Here is a 23855-nt window from a genome sequence, read left to right as displayed (position 1 = left end):
TTATAAAGACATTAAAGAGTACAGGTCTGAGAATGGAGCCTTGGGGACACCACTGGTCACCACATGCCATGTTTATTTGGTTCCTTCAACTACCACTCTCTGGGTCCGACCTCAGAGCCAGTTCCCCAGCCATCAGACTGTAGTGCAGTAGAGGACGCAGTTGCCCCATTTTTCCATAAGGACATCATGGGACACCAGGTCAGAGGCTTTTTTTAAGGTCCAAATATATGATATCAACCTCTTTTCCTTTGTCCAGGTGATATGTCACCTGGTCATAGAAGGAAATGAGAATGATCAGGCAAGACCTACCCATAACAAACCCATGCTGGCTATCCTTCAGAATGTTGCCTTCTGTTAGCCTGTCAAGAATGGTCTCTTTGATAATATTTTTTCCAAGATTTTTCCAGGGATTGAGGCCAAACTGATTGGCTTGTAGTTGCCCGGATCTTCTTTCCTCCCTTTCTAGAAGATAGGCACCACACTGGCCCTGTTCCAGCCTTCAGGTACTTCACCCGAGTGCCACAAATTCTTCAATATCCTGGCCAGTGGCCGCACTATGATGTCTGCCAGTTCTTTTAGCACTCCTGGGTGCAATATCGCCACACATCCCCCAAATGCTCCCTCACCTCACACCACACCCAACATACACACACACCCACAGTCCCCTACAAACCTATATCCCTCTCCTCCAAAATATACAAGAGTAAGACTTCATTTTAAGCTATTACATCAAGGTGATTATAGATACACTACAGAGATGCATGTAAAGCAGGACAAAATATTTTTTGAAATCAAATTAAAGAATGTTTTAGATGTTTGCTTTTTATAATATAATTTTTTTTTCTGGTTCTGGGATAGCAAAACCCCTCATTGAAAGGAGTATTTCTGGGGGCAAGGGGAGGGACTTCTAGTGGGAAAGGTCAGGGGTTGGGGGACAGGACTTCCAGTCCCAAGATGGCAACCAGGGGGCATGGCACATGTCAAGGGATGGAGCTACCCATGGAGCAACAGCTTACAAAACTCAGTAAGTGGCCCTCTGCCCAAAATAATTGCCTGCCCCTGATCTAAATGGTCCCCTTATTGTCCCACCCAGTATCCAACATTGTCCCAACCTCCTCCTCTTCAGACCTTCCCTGTGGCTGGTCTCTGGGTTGTGTTCTGCCACCCAGAGCAGTGACTGCATTTTGCAGACACCCAGCTACTGTTCTTTTCCCACCAGCACAAATCCCTTACATTTGTATGCATGTCATGGCAGGGAAGAGAAGTTTCCCTGAGCTGCAGAACCTAGCTGCTACATATGCCTTACAGGAAGAAGAAAAATATCCTTCCAATGCTGCCCAGCTTGGACAGTATTTGCAAGCTGGGCCTGAAACAAGTTTCTGTGTGTCCTCCTGTACCCTAATGCTACACAGCAGGTAGGCACCTGGATGGGGCCACTCCAGGGAACACTTAAAATCACAGGAAAGTAGGGCCAGAAGGGACCTCAGGAGGTTGTCTAGTCCAACTCCCTGCCCAAGCCAGGCTCATCCCTGAGCAAACCATTCTAGTCAAGTGTTTGTCCACTTAAACTGCTGCAAGAGGGGCTACTGAGACCTGGACAACTGGTTATCCAGGTAGGGTGCTGACCCAATCCATAGCTAGCCCCAAGGTCACCTGGACATGGTGCAAACCTTTGGCCCTTTTTGACTTGTAATGTGCATAGTTGGGCCAGAAGTGAAGAACCTGCTCTTTGTTCAGCCATTTGTACTTGGCTGAAGCCCCAGCAGCAGCCTAAGCCAGTACATAGCTGGCTGTGATGATGTTTTACACTTGGACTTTGCACACCCATAAATGACTACCCATGGAATGAGGATCCCTGTGCCTGGCTCTCAGGCAGCACCTACAGCAGGCAGAAAATCTTAAAAGGCGAGACTGTTCACTTGCTTGTAGCTGTGTTATGCTGACATGGTGTCACATCATTACTCTCAATTCACATGAGAGTAACGGGAGAATATGGACCTTACCATTTGTCAACTGCCTTGTGTGTCAGCTGTGTTTGGGATCCTTGGGGAAGGAAGTAGTACCTACTGCAGTAGTGAGTGGAGAAGGAAATTGGGTCATTCCATGGGCACAAAGGAGGCAGTGGCTGCTGGCTGCAAGAGAAGGAGTGATAGGAGGCTGTGCGCCAGGAGACGGGCTCCCAGTCCCTGTGAGGTGAGGTGATGACTGTCTGTGTCCTCTTCATCAACCTGATTCCCAGCGCATTGCTCCTCTGGGGTTTGCATTCAGGACGTATAAGGGCTCAATTCACTCTCACCCTACATTCTGGTCAGCCATTTATACCACTGCATTGATCTGACTGGGGGGGTTTACACACATTTTACACCAGGCCAAAGAGAATCGGCCTACCATAAGGGTCTCCTTTGATCCATCATTTCATTTTAACTCTCCAGTTTCTTTTATTAGATCCTGCCTCATTCAGTGCATGGGGGGATGGGGGGATGTCTTGGACTATGAGTTTGCCCTGCCATCAAGCAGGCTGTGATCTGTAGGACTCCTGCTTCATTTGCTGAAAAGGTTAGGAAGAATAACCCTGGAGTTGGGTAGGCCTCAGCCTGTCTTCTCCATGTGGGGTGACACAAAGTCAGGCAGCTGGTTATGGAAGGAATAATGGTGAAATAGGGATGGGGATGTGGTGACAGGATCAAAATTGGGGCACCGGAAGGGAAGACTGGGCAAAAAGCTATGGACTGTGCCTACTTCTCCTCAAGGAAAGTTCTCTGGTTCTGGTGGAAGGGAAAGTGCCCCTTCTCCCTGCTGTGTGTTCTGTACCCATTCAGATCTGAGGCACCCACTGGCACACTTCAGGCAGCACTGAGAAAATGTCAGCTCTTTGTTTTCACTCTGTTTTTGACTACAGAAAAATAATAGAGTAAACCATCTGTTGCAAAGAACTCAGACCAAAACAAGTCAGGAAGCTTTTAATAATTTGGGTTCCTATTCAAAAACTCTGAGGTTTATCTTGTGAATCATATTTGCACCCCTAACAGTGCTAACACGTGGGGCATCCTTGAAAAGGTCTTAAGCCATCCAAGGGTGCCACATCACCCTGGTTGAGAATCATTGCAGTAGGGCATTGGGGCAGGAGAAATTACAAGGGTGTTAAGTAAGGGATAGGAGTTTAGAGGAAGCAGTGGTGTGCAGGGTGAGGTGGGTGCAGAAGGTGCCATGCAGTTGAGTGAGGTTCAGGGGTGTGCAGGGCAGGGTATAGGAAGGGGGAGGAATTATGAAGGTGTAACATAGTGCTGAATGGGAAAAGAACACTGCTTTTATGCAGAGGGAAAAGAGCAATGGTTTTGACAAGCCGGGCACCCACATGGTATTTGGATCAGGACTGCAGGAGCAAGAGGAGTGCTGAGGTGCACTCTTTTATTTTCCTCCTCTCCCCTGTGCTGGTGCTATCTGAGACCCATGTACTCTGTGCTGTCTACTATTAATAACCTCAGGATGCCTGTATGACCAGACTCCAGGAGTCAAATTCACAGCACTCCGCATCAGCACTCTGTGCTGTGCAGACCTGGACTAAGAACGTGTACCCTGGGTGAGCAGGGGCTGGGAGCCGAGCCTCCTGCTAAGTGCCTGGAGGAGGGACGTGGAGACCATCCTGCCATCCAGCTGCACAGGGCCGTGGGAAAGGGGTGTGTATATGTGTCTGAGCCTGGCACTGGGAGCGTGAGGTGAGTTCCTCTAACAGCAAAATAACAACCCCAGATCCTAGAGGGAACAGGACAAAGGCAGAAATGGAGCTAGAGGGTAGGAACCTTCCTGGGGCCAGGAAATCAGTGCTGGAAAGTTTGCTGCAGATTGGTGGGGAGGAATTGTTTCAGGGCACAGCCCAGCTGCAGGAAAGCTGTGTTCCTTGCCCCAGCTCTGTGCCTGGGATAGTAGTTGGGTGCAAGACCATGGTAGCCTCTCTTTGGAGTCCCTGAATGATCTATCAGCCTGGCTTAGCCAGGGGAAAACTGAATACTGCAGGATTCCTGTCCTGCCTGGGATTCCCTCTCCTCCCCTGGGGTCAGTGAGCACTACAGGTTCCCTTGGCTCTGAGCCTGCCTCGGAATCAGTGAAGGATTAGAGAGAGAAGACAGAGCAGGCTTCTTTCAGTCTCACTCTGGGACTACTGTATTGTGTTAACAGAGCTCCACCCCTAGTGGAATGACCTCTCCACACCTACTGCTGGGAGTTCATATTTCAGGCAGGCAGATTTTTCTCCCTTTTCCCACTCTCAAAATTCCCACTCCCCCCGCCACCAAGGTATCCTGGCAGCATCATGCCTGTTCTGTCAAGCAGCACCCTCCCTTTTTTATATAGCTAAACAGATGTCTGGCTGCTCAGAGGAGAATGCATAGTGCATGCTTTACACTGCACCTGCTGACACTTGATTTGGGAATATACCATGGTTGGCACTTTTATGATGTGAACTTCATGGAGATGTTATCAATAGAAAATAAACCTTGGAAATCAGGAAGAAAACCTAACCCAGGAGAATACCATACTTGCCAAGAGCAAACAGAACTGGTCAGGTCTGCATGAGCTGCTATTAGCACAGGAGTCAATCAGCTGTCTGGCTATCTCTCTCTCTTTCTTTTTTTTTTTTTTTGCTTTTGGAACATGCTTTTGAGAAGTACCAAGAAATATCTGCCTGGCAAAATATGTGCCACAAACATTACCTAAATTCTTAGAGCACTTGTTTCTTTGTTTTTGTGGTTAACATAGTTCTCAATTTAAAGCATGCAGTTCTGAATCCCAATGCAAAATGGCAAAGGGGACAAATGACATAATTAGGCTTTCCAGCCAGCTGACTTTTGCAATTTGAAGCTGAAGTCCCTGGAGCTGTGCCAGTTTATAATATCAGCCTAGGATCTGACCCCTAGAAGTTGTTTGTGCCTCCTTCACCACCATGCAGGACTGAGGGTGGAGGAAGGTCTGAAATGGATTTGCAGGGCTTTCTTTTCTGCTCTCTCAGCCTTGTAGTTCAAACCTCTCCCCCTACGGAAGACAAAGACAAGATGATGTGTGAAATCAAGTTCCCCAACCCTGAAGGGTCTGTGATAAGCTGAATAAATAAGACACAAGTGTAGGTGACTTCAAAGTATGGGGACTTTTTCATCTAGTCTGCTTGACACTTGTTTCCTTTGTTTAACTCTCTTGAAGTGGATCACCTACCGTGGTAAAAGACCAGGTCCATTATGGAAAGAGAGATCTCTGCAGCTTGTCATTGGCTCAGTTTTTGAGGGACAGTTCCAAGTTTATTAGGACTATCTTATGTTCCACCATCTAAGCTTCCATGTTATTTAAATGTTCGAAATATCTCCTGGGCAGATACCCCAGCATTGTTACAAGCAGATGATCTCCTGCCACCTAATGATATTGACATAGTGGTGTAGCAATTTGATGTTGCCATGGCTTGATGTTGCAATATGACTTTTTGTCATTCATTGCTAAAACAATGACAGGCATGGTATAGCACAGTGCTTTAACACTGATGTTACAGTGTGGTGTCTTGGTGAGGCAAGATTATGTTATAACAGGTGTTTACTTTGCCATATGTTGGCATACTGTGTCTTGATATTAAGCAACCACTAAGCAGACATCATTACAGCTTGACACGGAAGATGATTTTTTTTTAGCAGTTTACTCCACAGGTAAGGAGAAGAAATTGGATATGAAACAAGGGCTGTGTGCTTCATCGCAAAGCAGAGGCAGAAAACTTGGTTCCATTGTGTTGCTCTAGTTTTCCAGTGTCTCATTCTCTTATCTCCTTGTCTCCTTAGACTGAAAGAGAGCTTCCTTTGTTGTAATGCCCCTGGCAGGAACTCCTGCTCCCATCAAGAGAAAAAAGTCCACTAAACTCATTGGAAAACTAAGTGAAGAAGGTAAGATGCACACATCTCCCAGAAATTCCTGCTGGTAGGTTTCAGTGAGACATAAAGTTACAACTCCAAGGTAGAGTATTTACTCACCCCTGTATCTAGGAAGGTGACATGTGGGAGATAACAGAATGGTCACATTCCTAACAATGCCCATTGCACAAACGCACCAACTCTAGCTGCTCTGGGACTCAAGCACCCACCAAAAAAAATTAGCAGGTGGTCAGCACCCACTAAGCCATGCTTGCAGATGTTAAAAAAACAAACAAACTAAGCTTTACTGGAAGAAGCAGTAGGTTACTTCAACTGAGCTATTCAGAGTCTGTAGAGATCAGGCACTTCAGCAGAAATTTTTGGCATTTTTAATCAGCTATTAGAAAAAAAGCCCCACTAAAGGACCCGATGTTTACAGGTACTGCAGAGCTGGGTAGAAGTAATGTATTGCCTCTTCTGGGCATGTGCAGGGCTTGGCAGAGTTCAAAGTAAAGTGCTGTTTTGTTTTGTTTGGGTTTTTTACATCTGTAAGCACCCACTGACAAAAAACAAAGTTGGCACCTATGCTGTTGCAGGTAGTATCCTGTGTTTTCCACTTACTGCTGGCTTCTATTTGGTGCTGTGCAAGTCTGAATTAGCCCTTCAAAGGAGACTGCTGGATGATGAATGAGATGGGAAAGGTTAAGGAAGCATGACATATGGGCTGGAAAGAGTTCTGGAAGCATGGAATATGTTCAGAGAACTCAGGGGGAGCATCTGTACTCCACTGTTCCTGTCCTTCCTTGGAGTCTAATAGGCGAACATGATATGCAGTGCCCAGGCCAGTAGGTAGGCCCTCCTAGATGATTTGTTAGATGCCAGCATATAACTGTACCATACTTTATTAGTCTTCCCTCCACAGGGGTTGAGTAATCCCTCTGGGCCAAACTCTAAGATGAATCATTGGCTACTATGCGGTTACTGCAGTGGAGTTGCACCAGATTTAAATCATGGTAAAAGAGAGCAAAATGTGGCTGTTTAGCCATGACTGTGTACTTGTCCCTTTAATGAGCTATGCAGCTGTACAGATCCCTCTGTCACTATCTGTGGCCCTCATTTGTTTTTCTTCTGTAGAGTAGAAGCTCCTTGATTCTGGCACTCATTAGTCATAAGGCCAAGTTCTTCACCTGGGATAAATGAGGAGGAATGCAAGCCTGTGTGTCCTGCAGGACTGGCTGTACTTTTCCTCCAGCACTGTCTGTGCACACTGGAGTGGAAGTATACAAGGTTTCCAGAGAATTGCAAAGAAGCAAGTAACAGGTTGTTATTCCTTCCTCAGCTCTCAAAGAGGATCTCTGGAATTTGCTCTACTAGAGAGAATGGGGCTAGAAGCACTCTTATATAGCCTTTCAGGTTCATCCCTAAAGCTCTGTACTCGCATCAACAAGCAAATATGGCCCCGTATATATAACACTGCTCCTTCTAACTAGCTGTGTATCCAAATGCATCCTAAGTTCAGGAGAGAGGTTCTATCTCCTTGGTTTGGGAATGGTGCTGTATGGAGCTAACTTGCTGAGGAAAAAATTCTTCAGGGATTTTGCTCATGTGTCAGAATTTGTCCAAAGGATGCAGGGTTCAGCATGCCATCCTTGCCAATGACTTTTAGGGACAGGAGAACAGTCACCTATCTGTGGTATAGCCACCTGACCTGTCACTATTATTATATGCTGCTGTAACTCCACTGAAATGAATGGAACAAAAAATCAGGCCTTCAATCTGAGTTTATTACTGAGTCAATAAGAGTTAAAAGTAACCAACAGAGTTTAAAAAGACGACTCTCTCTTGCTTGGGGTAGATGAAGAAGGTCTAAAAAGCTTGTATTTATGTTTAAACCCTACATTTCTTCCGCTCAGGCTATCCCTGGAAAGGGCTAATAGGATTGCAATACAAGAGACTGGAGGCTAATGGAATGTGAAGAATTGGTTAAGGGAGGGCCCTAGCCTCAGTTTTAGCTAGGCTGTAGTGCAGGACCTAGCACGGAATGAAAGGCAGCCTAGCATGGAGTGAATGAAGGGAAACTGCCCCTTTTGTTTCTCTAGGGGACTCCGGCAGATCTGTGACTAGATAAGAGCTGCCAATCAGGAAAGTCCTAATGGCATCATGACCAACTGCTAAATACAGCAGAGATCATTTTAAAACAAAAATAAACTCTATAATTAACTACAAGGAATTATTTTTCAGGCATGTTCATGAATTAAATCTCAGCCATTTGCATGGCTGCTTCTTAGGGCTTATTCCAGTGGTGTCCCAGTTTTATCTTTGCTTCTTGCTTGCCATCATTGTCCAAAAATGTAAATGACTTTCAGATGAACAGACCTCAGAGCAGTGGACAATTCAGGTAACTGAAAAATGGGATGTGTCTACAGTAGTAATGCTTTACCATACACGCATCCAGATGTATTTTGAATGGGAGTTAAGGTAACTTGCTTTGATAGCTGTCCAGAAAACCATCAGCAGGAGGAAATCTGTGTAGGCCTTTTCCATTACTGGAACCTTTCTAATGTAAACAATGCTTGGCTTGTGCATGGGTGCTGGGGAATAAGAGAACAGAGAGCATGCTAAGGTGCACCTTCTGGTATGTTTTCTAGCCATGCCACAAGAAGGGTCCAAGCTGAACCTGGGGAAGAAGATCAGTATCCCCAGGGATGTGATGCTAGAAGAACTTTCTCTCCTCACCAACAAAGGATCTAAGATGTTCAAACTACGCCAGCTGAGGGTGGAGAAATTCATATATGAGAATAACCCTGATGTCTTCACTGACAGTTCAGTGGTAGGTCAGAGAGTGCAACCACAGCAGGTTCATTACATATGGGAATAGGTGGGAAGGTTGAATTGCTCTGCCTTTGCCTGGGGAAGGGGAAGATTCCTTATGGTGTGGAGTCTACTGATGAGAAGTGTGGGGGAAGGCCATGATTGCAAACAAGCTCAAAGAGTGACACCCCTTTGTGTCTCAGCTTTAGTTTCTTTCAGGGCACATTGCTTCATTAATGGGTCCCCAATGTCAGTAAAACTCAAATGGGGAGAATGATAAATTCTACAGATTGCCAGAGCTGTTTACCAGTAAGTACATGATTGTTGATTATTTTAATCACTGCATTTCCCTTCTCCCACCAGGAATAAGTGCTTCATTCAGACCTGAATTCAGACCCCTGGGTTCTGTTCCATTTTCACTGTAGGCCATGGTATTTTTCATTCTTCTTTGTCTTAGGCTTCAATTCACTTTTGAGAGAATATTCATGAAGTAAAATTCACATAGAGGCCTCTAGCTGCCAACACTGTAGTTATTCTGTGTTGTTTACTGGGAACTCCTGGGTAGGGCAGTAAGCCTAACATCCTACTTTATTTTCACTATTGTTTTTTCCCATCCATAACAGTGCAGGAAGTCAAGCACATCCAGTTTCTCCTACCCCAAACTAAGCTTGTTATTTAAGCTTAAAAATTGAGGCTAGTCTTTTCTCTTTTTGAGCAAAGATTTCTACCACCCCTCCCCCATTGCAGGAGTTTGAGTTACTGAAGCGGGAGAAAAACAAAATTGCAAGTGCTAACTCAATATCTCCTTCCCCTGCCTGTTCCTTAAAGCTTCAGTTTCTTCTCATCAGCCCACTTGTTCTCCAATCCAAAGAGCCTTAACTTAGGGAGGTAACAAAACCCCCCCACACAAAACACTAAATCAAAATGGAGGGTCCAGAGCAATCCACTTGTACTGGACCAAAGTACAAGAAACCACTAAGCTAAGCCACAAACTAAGAGCAGACTGTCAGAAAACAGATCTAAATTAGAGTCAGGAGCAAAGAAAGTGGAAATCAGGATCCATCAAGTCATTTCAGAACACATCCAGGCTTGAGTCTGGAGCAAGAAATCAGCTAACAGAACCCAGAAACAACAGCCAAAACCTAGGCAAAAAGATTTATATCCTACTGAGTAACCTAGCAGTTACTGAAAGAACTTCTGCTGCTGATTTAAAAAAAAAAATCATTAAGTCATACCCATATAGGCACCTGGGGCCAGCTAGAAATTATTAGGCTGCTGGAAGCCAGGCTCACTCAGGTAACCAGGGCCATCTGGGGCAACTTGGCTTGCTTGCTGCCCTAGTTTCTGACACTAAAGCAGAAAATAAAGGGACTTTTTCACCTTATCAAGAGCAATTTGGGGAGAAGGATTTGGAGAAAATTAAACTGAAGGAGAAAAAGTCTATTAAACAAACAATAAGCAGGAATATTGAATAGGGTAGCTTTGTGTGTGCTCCTGACATCAGGAGCAAAGGAGGTAGAAATCAGGATCCATCAACTCTTGCTTCCACCCCTTTGCTCCTGAAGATGGGTTCAGAGAGGATGGAGCTAAACTTTTCTCAGTGATGGCAGATGACAGAATGAGGATAAACAGTTTTAAGTTGCAGCAAAGGAAGTTTAGGTTAGATATTAGGAATAATTTTCTCACTAGAAGGGTAGTAAAATAATGGAACATGTTACTCAGAGAGGTGGTGGAATCTCCATCCTTGGAGGTTTTCAAGACCTGAGTAGACAAAGCTTTGGCTGGAATGATCTCATTGGGGATGGTCCTGCTGTGCTATATGGTGTTCCACAAGCTAGGGTGAGGCTCAATGCTGGGTAGCATTTGGCCAGTTTGTCTCAGGTTGTCCATCCATACAGTGTTCTACTGCCCAGATGTACTGTGCTATTAATCTCTGTGCTTTGAACTTCTTGGATAGCCAGTGCCAGAAAAGTACTCAACATTGGTACAAATATTTAGCAGCCCCTGGAAGATGCTTAGTGAAAAAGAAATAGCTGACCCAATAGCTTTAAGCGAGCTACTACTGCTTCAAAACTCTTTCCCCAACTGGCCAGTTGATACACTGAAGTTTGCAACAGGGATAAGAGAAATGAGAGAGGCTCAGAGAACCCAAATAAACATGAGGCTCACAAGGTGTGACAGAAACAATGATGCCTCATATTATATTTCAAAATTCCCATGCAGGTCTCATGGGACTGAGCTGGGGGAATGAATGGCTGAAACCCAATTTCCAAAATATGACTGTGTCTATTTCTGGGTACCCAACTTGAAAAAAGCAAGGGTAATGAAATGTGACACAGAAGGCATCTCAAGTGGGGCACCCAGAAACCTGAGGCACCCAAAAGTAGAAAATATGTTTGGCAATGTGTGCCTTTGAACCAAGGACCACTTGGTGAGAGTGACTATATCCCAAAGATGGGAGGACTTTGCACTATATTTTATGCATTAAGAACTGCACACTCTTTTTTTGTAGAGGATCCTGCTCACTGTATGAAAACAAATCTGTACTCTCCCATGGTGAGAGAGGAATTTAGCCAAGAAACCCATTTGCCTTTGTGTAGTGTCTTTCTTGGTAGGGATACTATTGAAATGATGCTGGAAATGCTTCTGTGGGGAAAGGTATTTGGGGTTAAAGAAGATCCCAGAAACTCTGAAATGTCCTGCTTGGTCTCACTACAATGGAACAATGAAAATGCCTCAAATTGGAGCTGTTTTCTATTTAAAAATCCACTGCGACTCCATTTCAGACCCAACTTTTTCCAGACAATTACAGATAATCACTGTCTGCTGTCTTTTACAGGCAGGGTTCAATCTATTTTACCAGCCCCAGTCAGGACTAGATTAATAGGATCAGGAACATAACCGTTATCATCCAATGGTTGGTTGATGTGAATCAAGTCTGTTGGGCTCTCTTCCTTATTTTAATAGATGTGTCTTCATTACAAAATCCATCACCACAGCTGTCACTAATTAGCACCCTTTTTGGCAGCTTAATCAGAGCAACTGAAAGCTGAATGGGAAACAAGGACCGAACTATTTTCTTTCATGCAGATGTTTCATTGGAACGGGGGGGGGGGGGGTGTTGTGTGCAGACAGTTTATGCTACTACCACCCGTGCTCTGATTTACCTTTTCCCAAGTTTGCAAGGCAGCAGCTGTCACCAAATTAATTTGATCAAGGCTTTTTGGGCTCTAATTTTTCTATGATTCTATCTTCTCATCCCTCCCTTTTTCCATCTCTACCCTGGACATAAAAGGAAGGCAGTCATAGAGGGGAATGAAAAGGAGCTGAGGTTTGCAGTGAAGGAGTGAAGTGTTTTTACTGCTGCCTTAAACTACTCTCCTACTGCCATTCATTTTCTTGTCCTGTGTGCCTGTCCATGAAGGAGACCCTGTGCCAAAGTGCAGTGTTCCACATCCTAAACAACATTTCCTTTGCACTTAACCTCAGAAATCCACCAGCCTTCCTTCCAGGAAATTCCCAAATCATACTTAGAAAAAGGAAGGGGTAGGTTGGGACACCATAAGGGGATCTCCTTATTCCTTAAACAGAAGCTTTACCAGGTTGGTAACCTGATGTAAGAAATCAGACAAAGGGAAAGGTTTTTAAAAATAAACATGCGCCATATAAGGGTGTCTGGAGCAGCTAGTGCTGGAGTCATAAACTTTCCACACAAGGTAGGAAATCTTAGCATTCCCTGATTCATCCCCTCCTGCTCTTTCTGAACAATCACTGGATAATCACACCACTCTCCCTGGATTGGCAAAGGTTTTTATTTAGGCTTTGGGTGCTGTGTGCATATAAATACCAGATGTCCCCATGCTGGAGCATACATTTGGTAGGAAAAGAAAGCACAAAGTGCGGGTCCCGCTCAGCTGAAAGCCTTGTCTTTAGAAAACCAGTCAAGATGATTTGCTTGCAGGAGACCATCCAAGAAGAGTTTAGTCTGTCATCTTCACAGAAGTATAGGGTTGGAAGAGATCTCGGGAAGCATCTAGCCCAAGCCCTGCACAAATGCAGGATGTGCTGTTCCTGAAATAGCCACAGGATGGAATGGTTAGTCTGATGTCCTGTTCACATTACATATGAGAGAGATGCAGGCTTCCCAGGAAAGGTTAGGGCAGATAATGGGAGTGAAACATCTTGTCTCTATTCCTAGTTTTGCTACTGACTCACTGTGTGAATTTGGTCTCTCTCTGAACTTCAGCTTGCCATGTGCGCAATGCAGATGATGCGTACCTCATAAGCATAGCACTGAGAGGCTTAATATGTCACTGTGTCTGCTAAGTACTTTGTGATACTGCCTCCCTATGTATATGCTGCAGCCCAGGGAGGCAGGGAAGTGCTAGTCCCAATTTACAGAGGACCTGAGGTGCAGGGCAGATTTATTAGTGACTAACTGAAGTTCTAGATCTCATAGATTTCAGTTTGCTCTTAAGCCATTGGACCATCTTTCCTACCCTTAGCTAGAAAGCGCTACAGAAAAAGAAGTGGTGCTGGGTTTTTTTCCTTCCACTCTAACCTGTTAAGAAGTGATCTTTTTCTGTTGATAAAATGCAACCTGTTTCTAGGTGTGTAGGTAACAGCTGAGAGGGAGAGACTACTTTGTTCTGCTGTTTTCCCTTCAGCTCTTTAACTTGCTTTGTTTTTGGATCTAGATGTAAAGGCCTCTATACACCTTGATGGCAGGGATCTGGTAGTGGAGCTATTAAAGTGTCTTGCTACAGTTTGAGGCATGAGCTTGAACCCTGCTCTACCATTGTGCTGAAGGCTGGTATCTGGTCAGCCAGGCTGGGGAATTGCATATGCTTTTTTGTGTTACCTCTCTTTCCTAACTATCCCTGTCACTCCTTTGTGTGGTGTTGGTTATAGAATTTGCCACACTTTCACCACACTAACCCTACAGGCTGCTCAGCTTGGACCTTTGACTTTTTATGACACCTTTATGGCTCTGTTGGTTTCTTACTATATAGTGAGAAGGAGGGAGGTAACATTAAGCATTCTGCTCTGGGAAAATCCCTATGTCTAAAACAGGGGTGTCAAGCATGGCTTGCAGGCTGGATCTGGTCAATGGAGATGGGCCATCCAACCCATTAGGCTTCCCAGAGGGCGGGGTGGACAGCATTCACCCCTGCAGCTGCCAGAACTGCTGTGTCAGCAGGGTCAGCACCTGGGGGGATAACTATACTGTCATTTGCCCCACTGCTAAATACCCCATTTGGGATCCCCACTGGGACACAGTTCTGCAGCAGTGACACTAACTCCTGGATGCTGGCCCTGTTGCCAAGTTTCTGGGTTGAGATCCTTGGAGGCACTATTCTGTGGCTACAGGGTGAGTGCAACAGAAGTAACCTCTTCCAGCACCTAGGGGGTTAATGCTACTGCCGACTGCCCCACAGCCAAAGTAGGTTCTGCTGTGGTGGAGCACTGTTAGAAGTCTTTTCAACCCCAAGAGACTATGAATAGAGACTCATTCTCCTTTTGATCCAGGAGTGGTAGGTACAGCAGTCAAGGGGAAAGTCTGCGTCTGCAGAGGAAACCAGTCTTAACTCAGCAATTTTGGGATCCACTAGTGAAGCAGTGTGAGATCTCAGGAATGGACACAGGGACTTGGTTCTCTCATCCAAGAAAATGGTAGTGGGCTGACACAAAATATACATGTGTGATTTGTATAATTCTATTTCATGCTTCTACAGCTGTTTTCACCCAAGTACCCAAGTGGTTTTCTAAATTGGATAAATCACATAAATACATAAATAAGGAAATGGAGGTAATAAAAGGCAGTGTGACTTGCCCAAGATCAAATAGTAAGTTTTTGGCAGAGCCAAGGCATAGGAACCAGGAGTCCAGTGCTGCCTTAACATTAGACCAACGTGCTTCCCAAGGGAGGGTAAAGTGTTACTGGAATAAAACATCCTGAAATGTCTGAATATCTGTGATCAGTCTTATGCCCTTCTTTCTTTATACAAACACAGCACTGCTTTAAGGGGGTGCAGCTTCCAGGAGAGGATTCCAGAGCACCCTTTCTTGCAGAAAGAACTGTGTACTTTTCATGTGCTCTCACCATACGTTTGATAAGCCAAACTTTAAATCTCACTGGCCCAAAATAAAGGTGTACTTGGATGGCTGTTGTAAAGGGGAGGGAGTGACAGTAACTTCAGACATTGAGCATTTGGGAGGCTCTTCATCAGGGAGTGGAAATAGAAACACATTTGGTCTCCTCAGTCATTCCCTATAGGGAACAGCAAGAAGCCGACAGGGAGCACATGGTGTCCCCTCGCAGGCACCACCCTCAATGACATCAGGCCCTTGAGATGTTTCAAACTCCTAGTTCCATGAGAGGATCACTTTTCACCACCCGTTTCTCCTGAGGCACATATGGCAGTGCTGGAGAATTAGGAACCCTTCCTGCATAGGCACTCAGCCCCCTGACGGGTCAGGCCCTTAGCCAGGGAAAGCCTTTTCAAAGACACGTAAATTCGATCTGTTCAACCAATCTTGAGGACTGTGTGCATCTGCCTAAGCCAACAGCTGTTCTCTTATTTTTCATTAAATTTAGGGCTGTTGGGTAGACAGGCCTGGAGAAGAGAGATCTCTATCCCACAGGGCAGTGCAGAGCAGGCAGGGGCTGAGCAAGTTTTCCAACAGTAGTCCCACCCAAGGCTGAGAGAGGAATCCAGTCTTCATTCTTGGTTTGCTCCTTGGCTTTTGGCCTGGACTTTCTGTAAGGGGACTGAGCCACCCTATCGTCCACCTATGGTCAATGTTCCTGTTCAAATCAAAGCCCTTCCCTCCCAGTTTTGGTTCTGGCTTGGGACTCTTCTTCCTTAGGCTCCTGCGTATTGTAGCCTGTAGCCTCAAACTTAAGGCTGGAGCTACCTTTCTGCACAAGGAGGGAGTAATGACTTACTGAGAGATGAGACTTGTTCTACATGTAGAAACTAAAATGTTTCAGCAAAGTAATCCTGTGCCTATATATATATATATATATTTCCCCCATTTGTTGGAGTCCCTTACACTTTTATTGGAAAGGAAATGGGAAGCCCACCTATACTTCACAGAGGCTTCTCTCTCATTTAACTATACTATCACAGGTAATACAAAAACAAGAAAACAATGTCCATCAACATCTAATCTATACCCAGTACCGCTATGCCAGGACACATTTTGTATTCTGGTACTACAGCTCACCATCCTGCTGATGTTTCAGGTACTTTTCTGTGAAAGAGCTGTAAGGAAAAAACTAGCATTCATAATATGAGGGGGAAATGACAGTGTGGTTCTATGGAATGGTACACACAGTAGTTGGATTTAGAGGCCAGACAGGTGAAATTGCTAAAATTGCTGCCTTATGGAGTTCTTAAGTTGTAAATGCATGCAGTACCATGTGTTACCCCATTGATAAGACCATCCTCCTACTTTCCCTCAATACCTACTTGTTCTACCTTTATAGCATTCAGCAACTCCCCAGGCATAGCTACACAAACAGACTTGCCAGCTTCTATATACAGCTTAAGGCGTGAGAGAGGAAACCTTCATGATCACAATTCTCTCCATCCCCAGTGTTTCCTTACATTCAGGGGAACCTTATCTTCCTTGTTCCTAAAATGGGTATGTCAATCAGGCAGGGACAGGAGACATTCCCTAAAGTCCCCCAGAGGCACCAACTCTGTCAGTTTAGCTCACAGATGGCTCAGTGCCTGAGCTGCAGCTTGCATGACTTACTGTGAAGCCCTGGACGCTGTTACTGAAGACAGAGTTATATCATTCTGTACAGAGCCTTGTGGGGTTTTCACTGCTTCTTGCTATTTTTAGCTAACCGAGCAGCTGGCCTTGGAAGCTGGTTTACAGACTGGAAAGACTGTCTTTGCTAAAATGTGCTAGGTGTAAGAGATATGCAAAATCCTTAACCCTTTAGAGGGCTGTGGAGTTCACATTCAGATTTCCAGTTGGCTGCATCTGCGGAACCTATACAGGCAGAATGGAACAAAGTTGCGTTCAGCTTGGTGGCTTCTTCCATTACTGGTTCACATGCCTATAACCTATCTTCACACCAAATTAAAAGAACGTATGTGGAACATTTACATGGATAATATAATGCAAATTTTATATTTCATATGTCTATGAGGATACACTTAGTATATGAGGAGCACGTTGTTTTAGCACTTACATGAATCAAGTTCTGATCTTACATTCACTTAATACATAAGACACATCTCATACATGACGCAGGGTGCTACTCTAAACCACAGACATCCCCTGTTTACAGTGGGCTTTGAGTCCTTCTATCCCAATCAAAGTCAGTGGAATTAAGGTGCTTAGAAGGATCAGGTCAATATCAAGAATAATAAACCCTGTACATGTATGACCACACTCCCTAGACCAAGTCCTTTGTTGGGATGACAGGATGCTTGGCCAGTGAGACGTGCTTTGTCTTTCTGATGGATGGAGGTTTCTCCCTTCCCTGACTGCTGACTAGAATTGGTTTCCTAAAGTCTATTAAGCTTATAATTAAAGTTTCCCATTCCCTTACTCTCCGCTTGTGCAGGTTTTGGGTCTCAGTAAAGCCTCAGGGATTCTTACAAACCAGCCTCCCCCTGTGCTTTCTCAAACTGCATAGGGAACCTGCTAGGCAAAGCTGAAGGACTGAAAGTAAGAGGAGAACGTTTCGCTTGCATGTTGCAAGGATGCTGGTTCTCACTTATTTCATTAGATCCTGACTCTGAACTTTTTACTTCTGTTTTCTTTGTTAGCATTCCTTGCCCTTCTCTCTCAGTCCTGACCCAAAAGACTGCCTCCTTGCTTTGCCAGCACTGACTACCACCAGTTGCTCAGCCAATGTACCTCAGTTGTGAATTGTACCTGCTTATGCTCCCCCAGGCTTGCTCTTCCCTCTTTCTATTAGGGCACCCTGCTCTAAACACTGGTTTCCTAGTTCTGGACACTTTTACCACTCAGAAAAAGTACCACAGCCTTGTCCTGATGTTCTCCCTGCCTGTTCCTTCTTCAACCTCTAAAATAGGCCTGTTTATAGACCTCATAAAATGACCTTCAGCAGATCCTACTAATCCTTACCTATTCCTATATACAGAATGACTAATATTAAATTCTAGCACTGGTTTTTGTGATTTAAACTTGGATCCAGTAGGGACTATGAACTTTTTGCACACACTTTCTGAGCCCCACACAGCAGGCCCAGAAATGGAACATGCTCAGTAATTTCTGCCCTTTTTGCTCTTTCTCCAGGATCATTTTCAGCGGTTCATCCCCTCCATCGGAGGACATTATGGAGGAGAAGCTCATGGCTACTCACATGCCGGTGGAAGGATGGTGGGAGGAGTGACTGCAGGGCAGTATGGATCTAATAAGCTGCACTATCCCCCTGCCCCTCCTCCTAAACCTGGAAGCAAAGGTGGTGCAGGGGGCACTGGACCCAGTCATGCTGGAGGGCCAGCAGGCACTGGAGGAGGAGTGGATGGTGGAGGAGGTGACAGTGTTGGAAAAGGTAAGTAACTCTGTGCATGAAGAATAATGAGTAGGAAAGCCTGTTGGATTTTTTAGGGATTGGTAATGGAATCAGCTAAAGAAAAATGTAACCTAAATCTTTTCAAAGCTTGGAAAAGTAGGATTGACTTTTGTTTGATGATTTTGCTCACATCAGTCTCTACTGCTTACTTTCACAAGACATGGTAATAATGAATTAATTCAGAACCAAGGAAGTTGTGGAGAAGCTCATGATTTTCAAAAGTTGACATGGGCAAGTATCACATATTGTTTACTGTGAGGTTTTACAGCTTCTTCTGAAACATCCCATATTGACTGCTGCTGGAGGCAGGATGCTGGACTGGCTGGTCCACTGGTCCAATTCAACATGATACTCTGTATATATCATATAAATGACCCTGGTTCTCAGATCAAAGAAACATAACTAAATCCACGGAAGTTTAATATAGGCTTAACCAACAAAGTATAAGCAAAACCATGATCAAGCTTAACCACCACCATTTTCTGAGAGTTACCCATCAGTAATTACTATTCTGTTGTGGCTATGGACATTTGTTCAATATTTTCACTAACTATGTGATGAACAGTACTTTACACTGAATTCAGTCTTTAGTTAATTTGATCCTCTATTTAGTTTGGCCAGAAACTTCTGGAGACAAAACCTTAACATTCTCTCTTCGTCATAAACCCTATAAGGAGGTGATACTGAATTATAATTTAGAGTCTGGCAAGGGAAAGTTGCCATTTAGAGTGATCCTAAGGGATTTTGATGCCCAATAGAGACAGAGTACTATACGAACTATACTGAATTAGGCACCCAACTCCATTTAACAGCTTTAATAAGTTTTTAAAGTCTCTGTAATAAGGAAGAATCTAAATTTGATTTTAGATCAGGTCCAGCTTTGGCAGTTCTACATTGCTCTGTGAAAAAAGGATTTGTGTAGATGCCTTCTTCTCCAAACATGCATGATTCCAGTCTGTCACTGTCACATAGCTGCAGACAAGGGAGAGAGAAGAGGTTTCAAATCCTCACCGTGGCTTTGGCTGCAGAAGCAGGTCCCAATTTTTTGTTTCTTTTATCCTTAGGGATCAATTTACTTCTAACAACTGATATTTTTCTAGCCTCTTCACAAGAAAAAAGGCTAGAAATTAACTTCTGTTTTAAAATGAAAGAGGGAAGTCATCTTTATGCTTGTAATTCCCTCAAATCAGGGAGGCCTGGGGAACAAAATGGACTGGCAAAGCTGGCTCTCGATAAGATAGAAAACAAATGAGCCAAGGAAAGAAAAGGTTTACAGATAAAAGCTGTGCTATGCAGATTATAAGCATTGATGTTTTCTGTGTAAGGTGCAATGGTTACTCTGGCAGTCACACAAATAACTTCATCAATCCATTATTTAATTTTGATCTGATCCAAAGAGGACACTACTAGAAAAACTAATTATTTGTACTTCTTAGGTTCATGTCATATAAAGATCTTAACAGGTCTACAAGTAATACATAACCAAAACCCTGCTGAGTAGGTAAAGTCACTTAGCAGATAAAATGGAAGCATGCAGAGGCAAAGTGACTTACCTGTGGTCACCCTGGTTATTTAATAGGCAAACCAGGAATACAGTTAGATGTCCTGACTACTTTCCCTCCTACAAGAATGGATGGGCTGAGGGATGGTTGTTCCTTTCTGAGGGAAGAAGGAACTTGTTCAACCTCAACACCCAGGTGGCACACTGAAGAGTTCGACACTTTCTGCCTGCCCAGAAAGAGGAGTTTTGAAAGGAGTTTTGAAAGGACTTGCATAGGCTGTGGTTGAGGCAAGCCAATTCGGTGACCTTTCTACTGTTTACTATACATTTCTCTTCACCTAAACTTAACCAGAAAAAAGCTGAGTTGGCTTCTTAAAGGTGCTGTCCTTGTGATGCAGCGGCCATCCCAAGGTGGAACTTTTATACTGTGGAGGCAAAGGTAAAACTTCCATTTGCTTTATTGGGGCCTGGACTTAGCCCTTTATCTTCTTCTGCTAATGGAAAGGGATATCATGCAAAATGCAAAAATATGATTCTTCTGACAATTCAAGAAACTAATTAAGAGCATTTCTGTAATCAGACAGCTTTCACAAGCTACCCTGTCATATCAAATCCACCCTCTTCCAAACCGGTGTGTGTAATCCATTTCTAATTAACTATAATAACAAAACTAGGAAGCAAAGTCAGAGGTACTTAGTAGATTGGATGGCTGACAGTATTCTTTACCCCATGTAAGGTTCTGTTGCTGTCCTGCAGAGCTCAGGATGGGACTAGAGTCCATCTTCCATGTCCTGGAAGATCACTGCTGTTGATACAATACCATGCCATAGGGCTGAATTCAATTCAAAGTTAACTTCCCAGTGCATGGTTTAAAAAAGCCTCATATATCAGTCTCTCTCAGTCAGGTTCTGGCTAATGGTGCATGTCTGCAAATGGGAAAAGTTTCCCAGGAGATAACCTCTCTTAAGATGTAGTCTCTCTCATATCCTAGCTCTTGATTTATGATTTGCAGGCTCAGCGGACAAAGCTCAATGGCTTTACTTTCAATATCAAGGGTATGGAAAAGCCATTTGTCATACGTACATCTCACTTAATCAAAGTACTCTTTTTTTCCCTGTTTGCAGATGGCAGAGCAGATGAAAAGTCAGGAGATGGGAAGAAAGTCTCCATCTTTAAAACCTACATATCCCCATGGGAACGAGCCATAGGAATCACCCCCCAGGAGAAAAGTCAGTTCACCATTGACATGTTGTCTTATGGTGCCAGACCCGATTTCCCCCATTACAAGTCCTTTAACAGGTAAGGGCACTTGGTGGTTTAGTGAAGGATATCCTGGCATGAACATTAGGATATTTTGGGATATGGCCACTGTACCTGAAGCAGTATAAATGAGTCTTAGTCACAGATTGGGGGTTGGACTAGATGCCATACAGAGGTTGGACTAGATAACCTCCTGAGGTCTCTTCCAACCCTAATTTTCTGTGATTCAAATTTTCTATGCTATGTTGCTTGTACCAGCTTCTTGTGGAGGGCATAGCTGGAGGCCTACAAAGATGAGATCAGTCTCACTGAAATATATGTAGCAGAGAGACGCTTTTAGATCAGATAGCAGAAGCCCATGTTCTGGGAGATGATGTTCTTATTTCAGTGCCCCCTTCTCCAGAGTACATATTATAAGATTGAGTTGGCTGTAATAGCATGTCTATGTCTATAATTAAGCACTTATTACGGCAGTCGTTTGCAGAGCTCTGTAAAGATGATTCTTTTCAAGGCTAACAGACAGAATCTCCACAATCCTACATTTAAGAATCCTTTCATGACCAATAATAGTATTACAACTATTTCTAGAGATGCAACAGCAGCTTTCTGTGGATTTCTAAATTTTATCACAGTCCACCTCTGTGTTGCTACAGTATGTGGTGTCTTGCCTTAGGCCAGAGAATGAGAGAGGCTCTGCATAGCTTAGAACCCAAGACTTACCTGGTCCACTCCTATGCTATTACTACTGCACCAAAGCCTCTACTCTATAAGTTTATGGAGCTACTGATAGCTGTGTATCTATACTACTGGGTCTCCATAGAATCATGGAAAAGTGGGCTTAGAAGGGAACTCTAGAGGTCTAGTCCAGTGGTTCTCAACCTTTTTTGGACCAGGACTCATTTGTAAACATCTGGTGAGTCCTGACCCAGTGACCCTCACTCCTGACCCACTAGCCCCCACCCCCAGCCCCCCAGTGTGTGGAGCAGGGGGTGGCGGTGGGGGTGCATGGGGGACCCCAAGAAGCCCCAAACAGCCCCTTGCAAACTGGAACTCTGACAACCTGCAAGGGAAAAGTCATGGTTTCCCACGGTTTTCTCCTTTTAAAAGGAGAATCCATTTTTAAAGTTTGTTGATCCATTTTAAAGTTTATTTGCAACCCTTTCATATATTCTTGTAACCCAATTTTGGGTTGTGACCCACAGGCTGAGAAACACTTATCTAGTCGAACAATTCATTGGTAAGAATTAAATTTCAGTAACTACTTATTTTCTGAACACAGCCTGCTTGCTGACTGTTTGTCCCATTCTCCTAGAACTGCCATGCCTTACGGTGGCTATGAGAAGGCAGCCAAGCTGATGACCTTCCAAATGCCCGAGTTTGATGCTGGCCCTTTGGTGCCAGAGCCTGTCATTGTCTACAGCCAAGATATCAACAACAGACCCTCCTTCAACAGGACCCCCGTGCCCTGGTTGGGGTCAGGAGAACCAAATGAGTACAGTATTGAGGTCAACGTGCCACTGGAAGGTGAAACAGAGGAGCTATAAACCCCTCCCTCCTTCTGTCCTTCCTTCCTTCCTCTCAACCCTCCTGACTTGCAAGGTCATAATTGTGGGGAGATGGAAAACACACCTCCAATCCCAGGAATCTCTACTTTGCCCCTAGGCCAGACAAGTTTTCACTAGGTTCTAAACTGATCTTTGCTGTGATGTTTATCCGTAACAGAAGCAGATAAAGGGAAAAGACTAAAAGAGAAAAAGAGTGAGCGAGCATGAGTGATGGCTTTTTACCTACCCAGACAAGACAAGGCAACTCTAGGAAATGGCCTTTGTGTAGAGACTCTGAATGCTGGCTGCCTGCTCCATATTAAACCTGTTCTGTCACTTGTTCATAATCAATAAAGCACCTAAATAAAACAAAACAGTTTCTTTTTTCTGTTCCAATTTTGGAAAAAGCTGCTGTACCAGCTATGTTGGGAGTAGTTATAACAACATAAAAACAGCTGCCCCTGAGGAATGAGTTAAGGGCCACAAATACAAACAGATACTACTAGCACCAATAGAGTGGATATGAAAGATGATCTTGGCACCTGCTAACTGCGCCAGTGGTGCTGATCTTGAAGATCATACAAAAGCTTCAGCTAGCACAGAATGTGCATGAATTAATAACAGAGAGCACATTATACTGACTTATTGGAGACCCCAGTGTTTGCTTTTGAACACAGATCAAGGAGATGAGGCCCTCCATGGGCTGATTTTGTCTATTCAGAATACTGCCTTATTATAGCTATATATTGCCATTGCACCTAAGGTCCACTAAGGTACTCTCACTGACAGTCCTGCAAACTAAATGTCTGAGAGCTGGAGACAGGGCATTCTCTGCGAAGAGCCCTGGGATTTGGGACTTATTCATTCACCTGCATTAGTCAGGTGGAGTTGGAGTCCGTTGACTTTCATGAGTACTCAGGTAGAAGGCCCATTTGTTTTTTACGGCAACTGTGTACAGAAGATGGTTGTGTGGGAGATCACACACACACACACACAATCTCTCTCACACACACACTCACACAATTTGCATGCCACACATTCCTGAAAAAGGCATACACCTTGTTTTGGGAAGATGGAACGAAGAATTTTTTTTCCCAGAACTTTTATCTGCAAAAGATGGGCTTACTATGGCTGAAATCCAACATCAGCTGTAATGCTGTTGATAGATTCAAGGCAAAACTTTTCACTGTAACCTAAGACTCCCTGCTTCCTCCAGAATACAATACAGTGTAACTCAACCAGTTTACCACTCAAACAAGATAGGCAAAGATGGGAGGCACAAGGAAGTGAAG

At 44.2% G+C, this 23855-nt stretch overlaps 1 protein-coding gene across 1 annotated transcript; it reads left to right on the top strand.

Annotated features, from left to right (window-relative positions):
- The first annotated feature begins 3497 nt into the window (after positions 1-3497).
- MYOZ1 (myozenin 1) lies at positions 3498-22927 on the top strand. The gene is made up of 6 exons (XM_019556330.1): positions 3498-3716; positions 5814-5915; positions 8531-8712; positions 17979-18237; positions 20884-21058; positions 22332-22927. Exons 2-6 carry the CDS (start codon positions 5840-5842, stop codon positions 22561-22563), a joined length of 924 nt encoding a protein of 307 aa, XP_019411875.1. The 5' UTR covers positions 3498-3716; positions 5814-5839; the 3' UTR covers positions 22564-22927.
- Positions 22928-23855: the final 928 nt, after the last annotated feature.

Source organism: Crocodylus porosus, unplaced genomic scaffold, assembly GCF_001723895.1.
Source record: "Crocodylus porosus isolate Cpor-Errol unplaced genomic scaffold, CroPor_comp1, whole genome shotgun sequence".
Classification (NCBI taxonomy): domain Eukaryota; kingdom Metazoa; phylum Chordata; order Crocodylia; family Crocodylidae; genus Crocodylus; species Crocodylus porosus.
Note: the sequence above shows the minus strand (reverse complement) of the source record. Positions and strands in the feature narration are given on the sequence as shown.

Excerpts from the sequence above, each read along its gene's own strand:
- MYOZ1 (XM_019556330.1), top strand. The coding sequence starts at position 5,840 with ATGCCCCTGGCAGGAACTCCTGCTCCCATCAAGAGAAAAAAGTCCACT. Across the intron at positions 5,916-8,530 it reads TGGAAAACTAAGTGAAGAAG|CCATGCCACAAGAAGGGTCC; the intron begins GTAAGATGCACA and ends TATGTTTTCTAG. Across the intron at positions 8,713-17,978 it reads TCTTCACTGACAGTTCAGTG|GATCATTTTCAGCGGTTCAT; the intron begins GTAGGTCAGAGA and ends CTCTTTCTCCAG.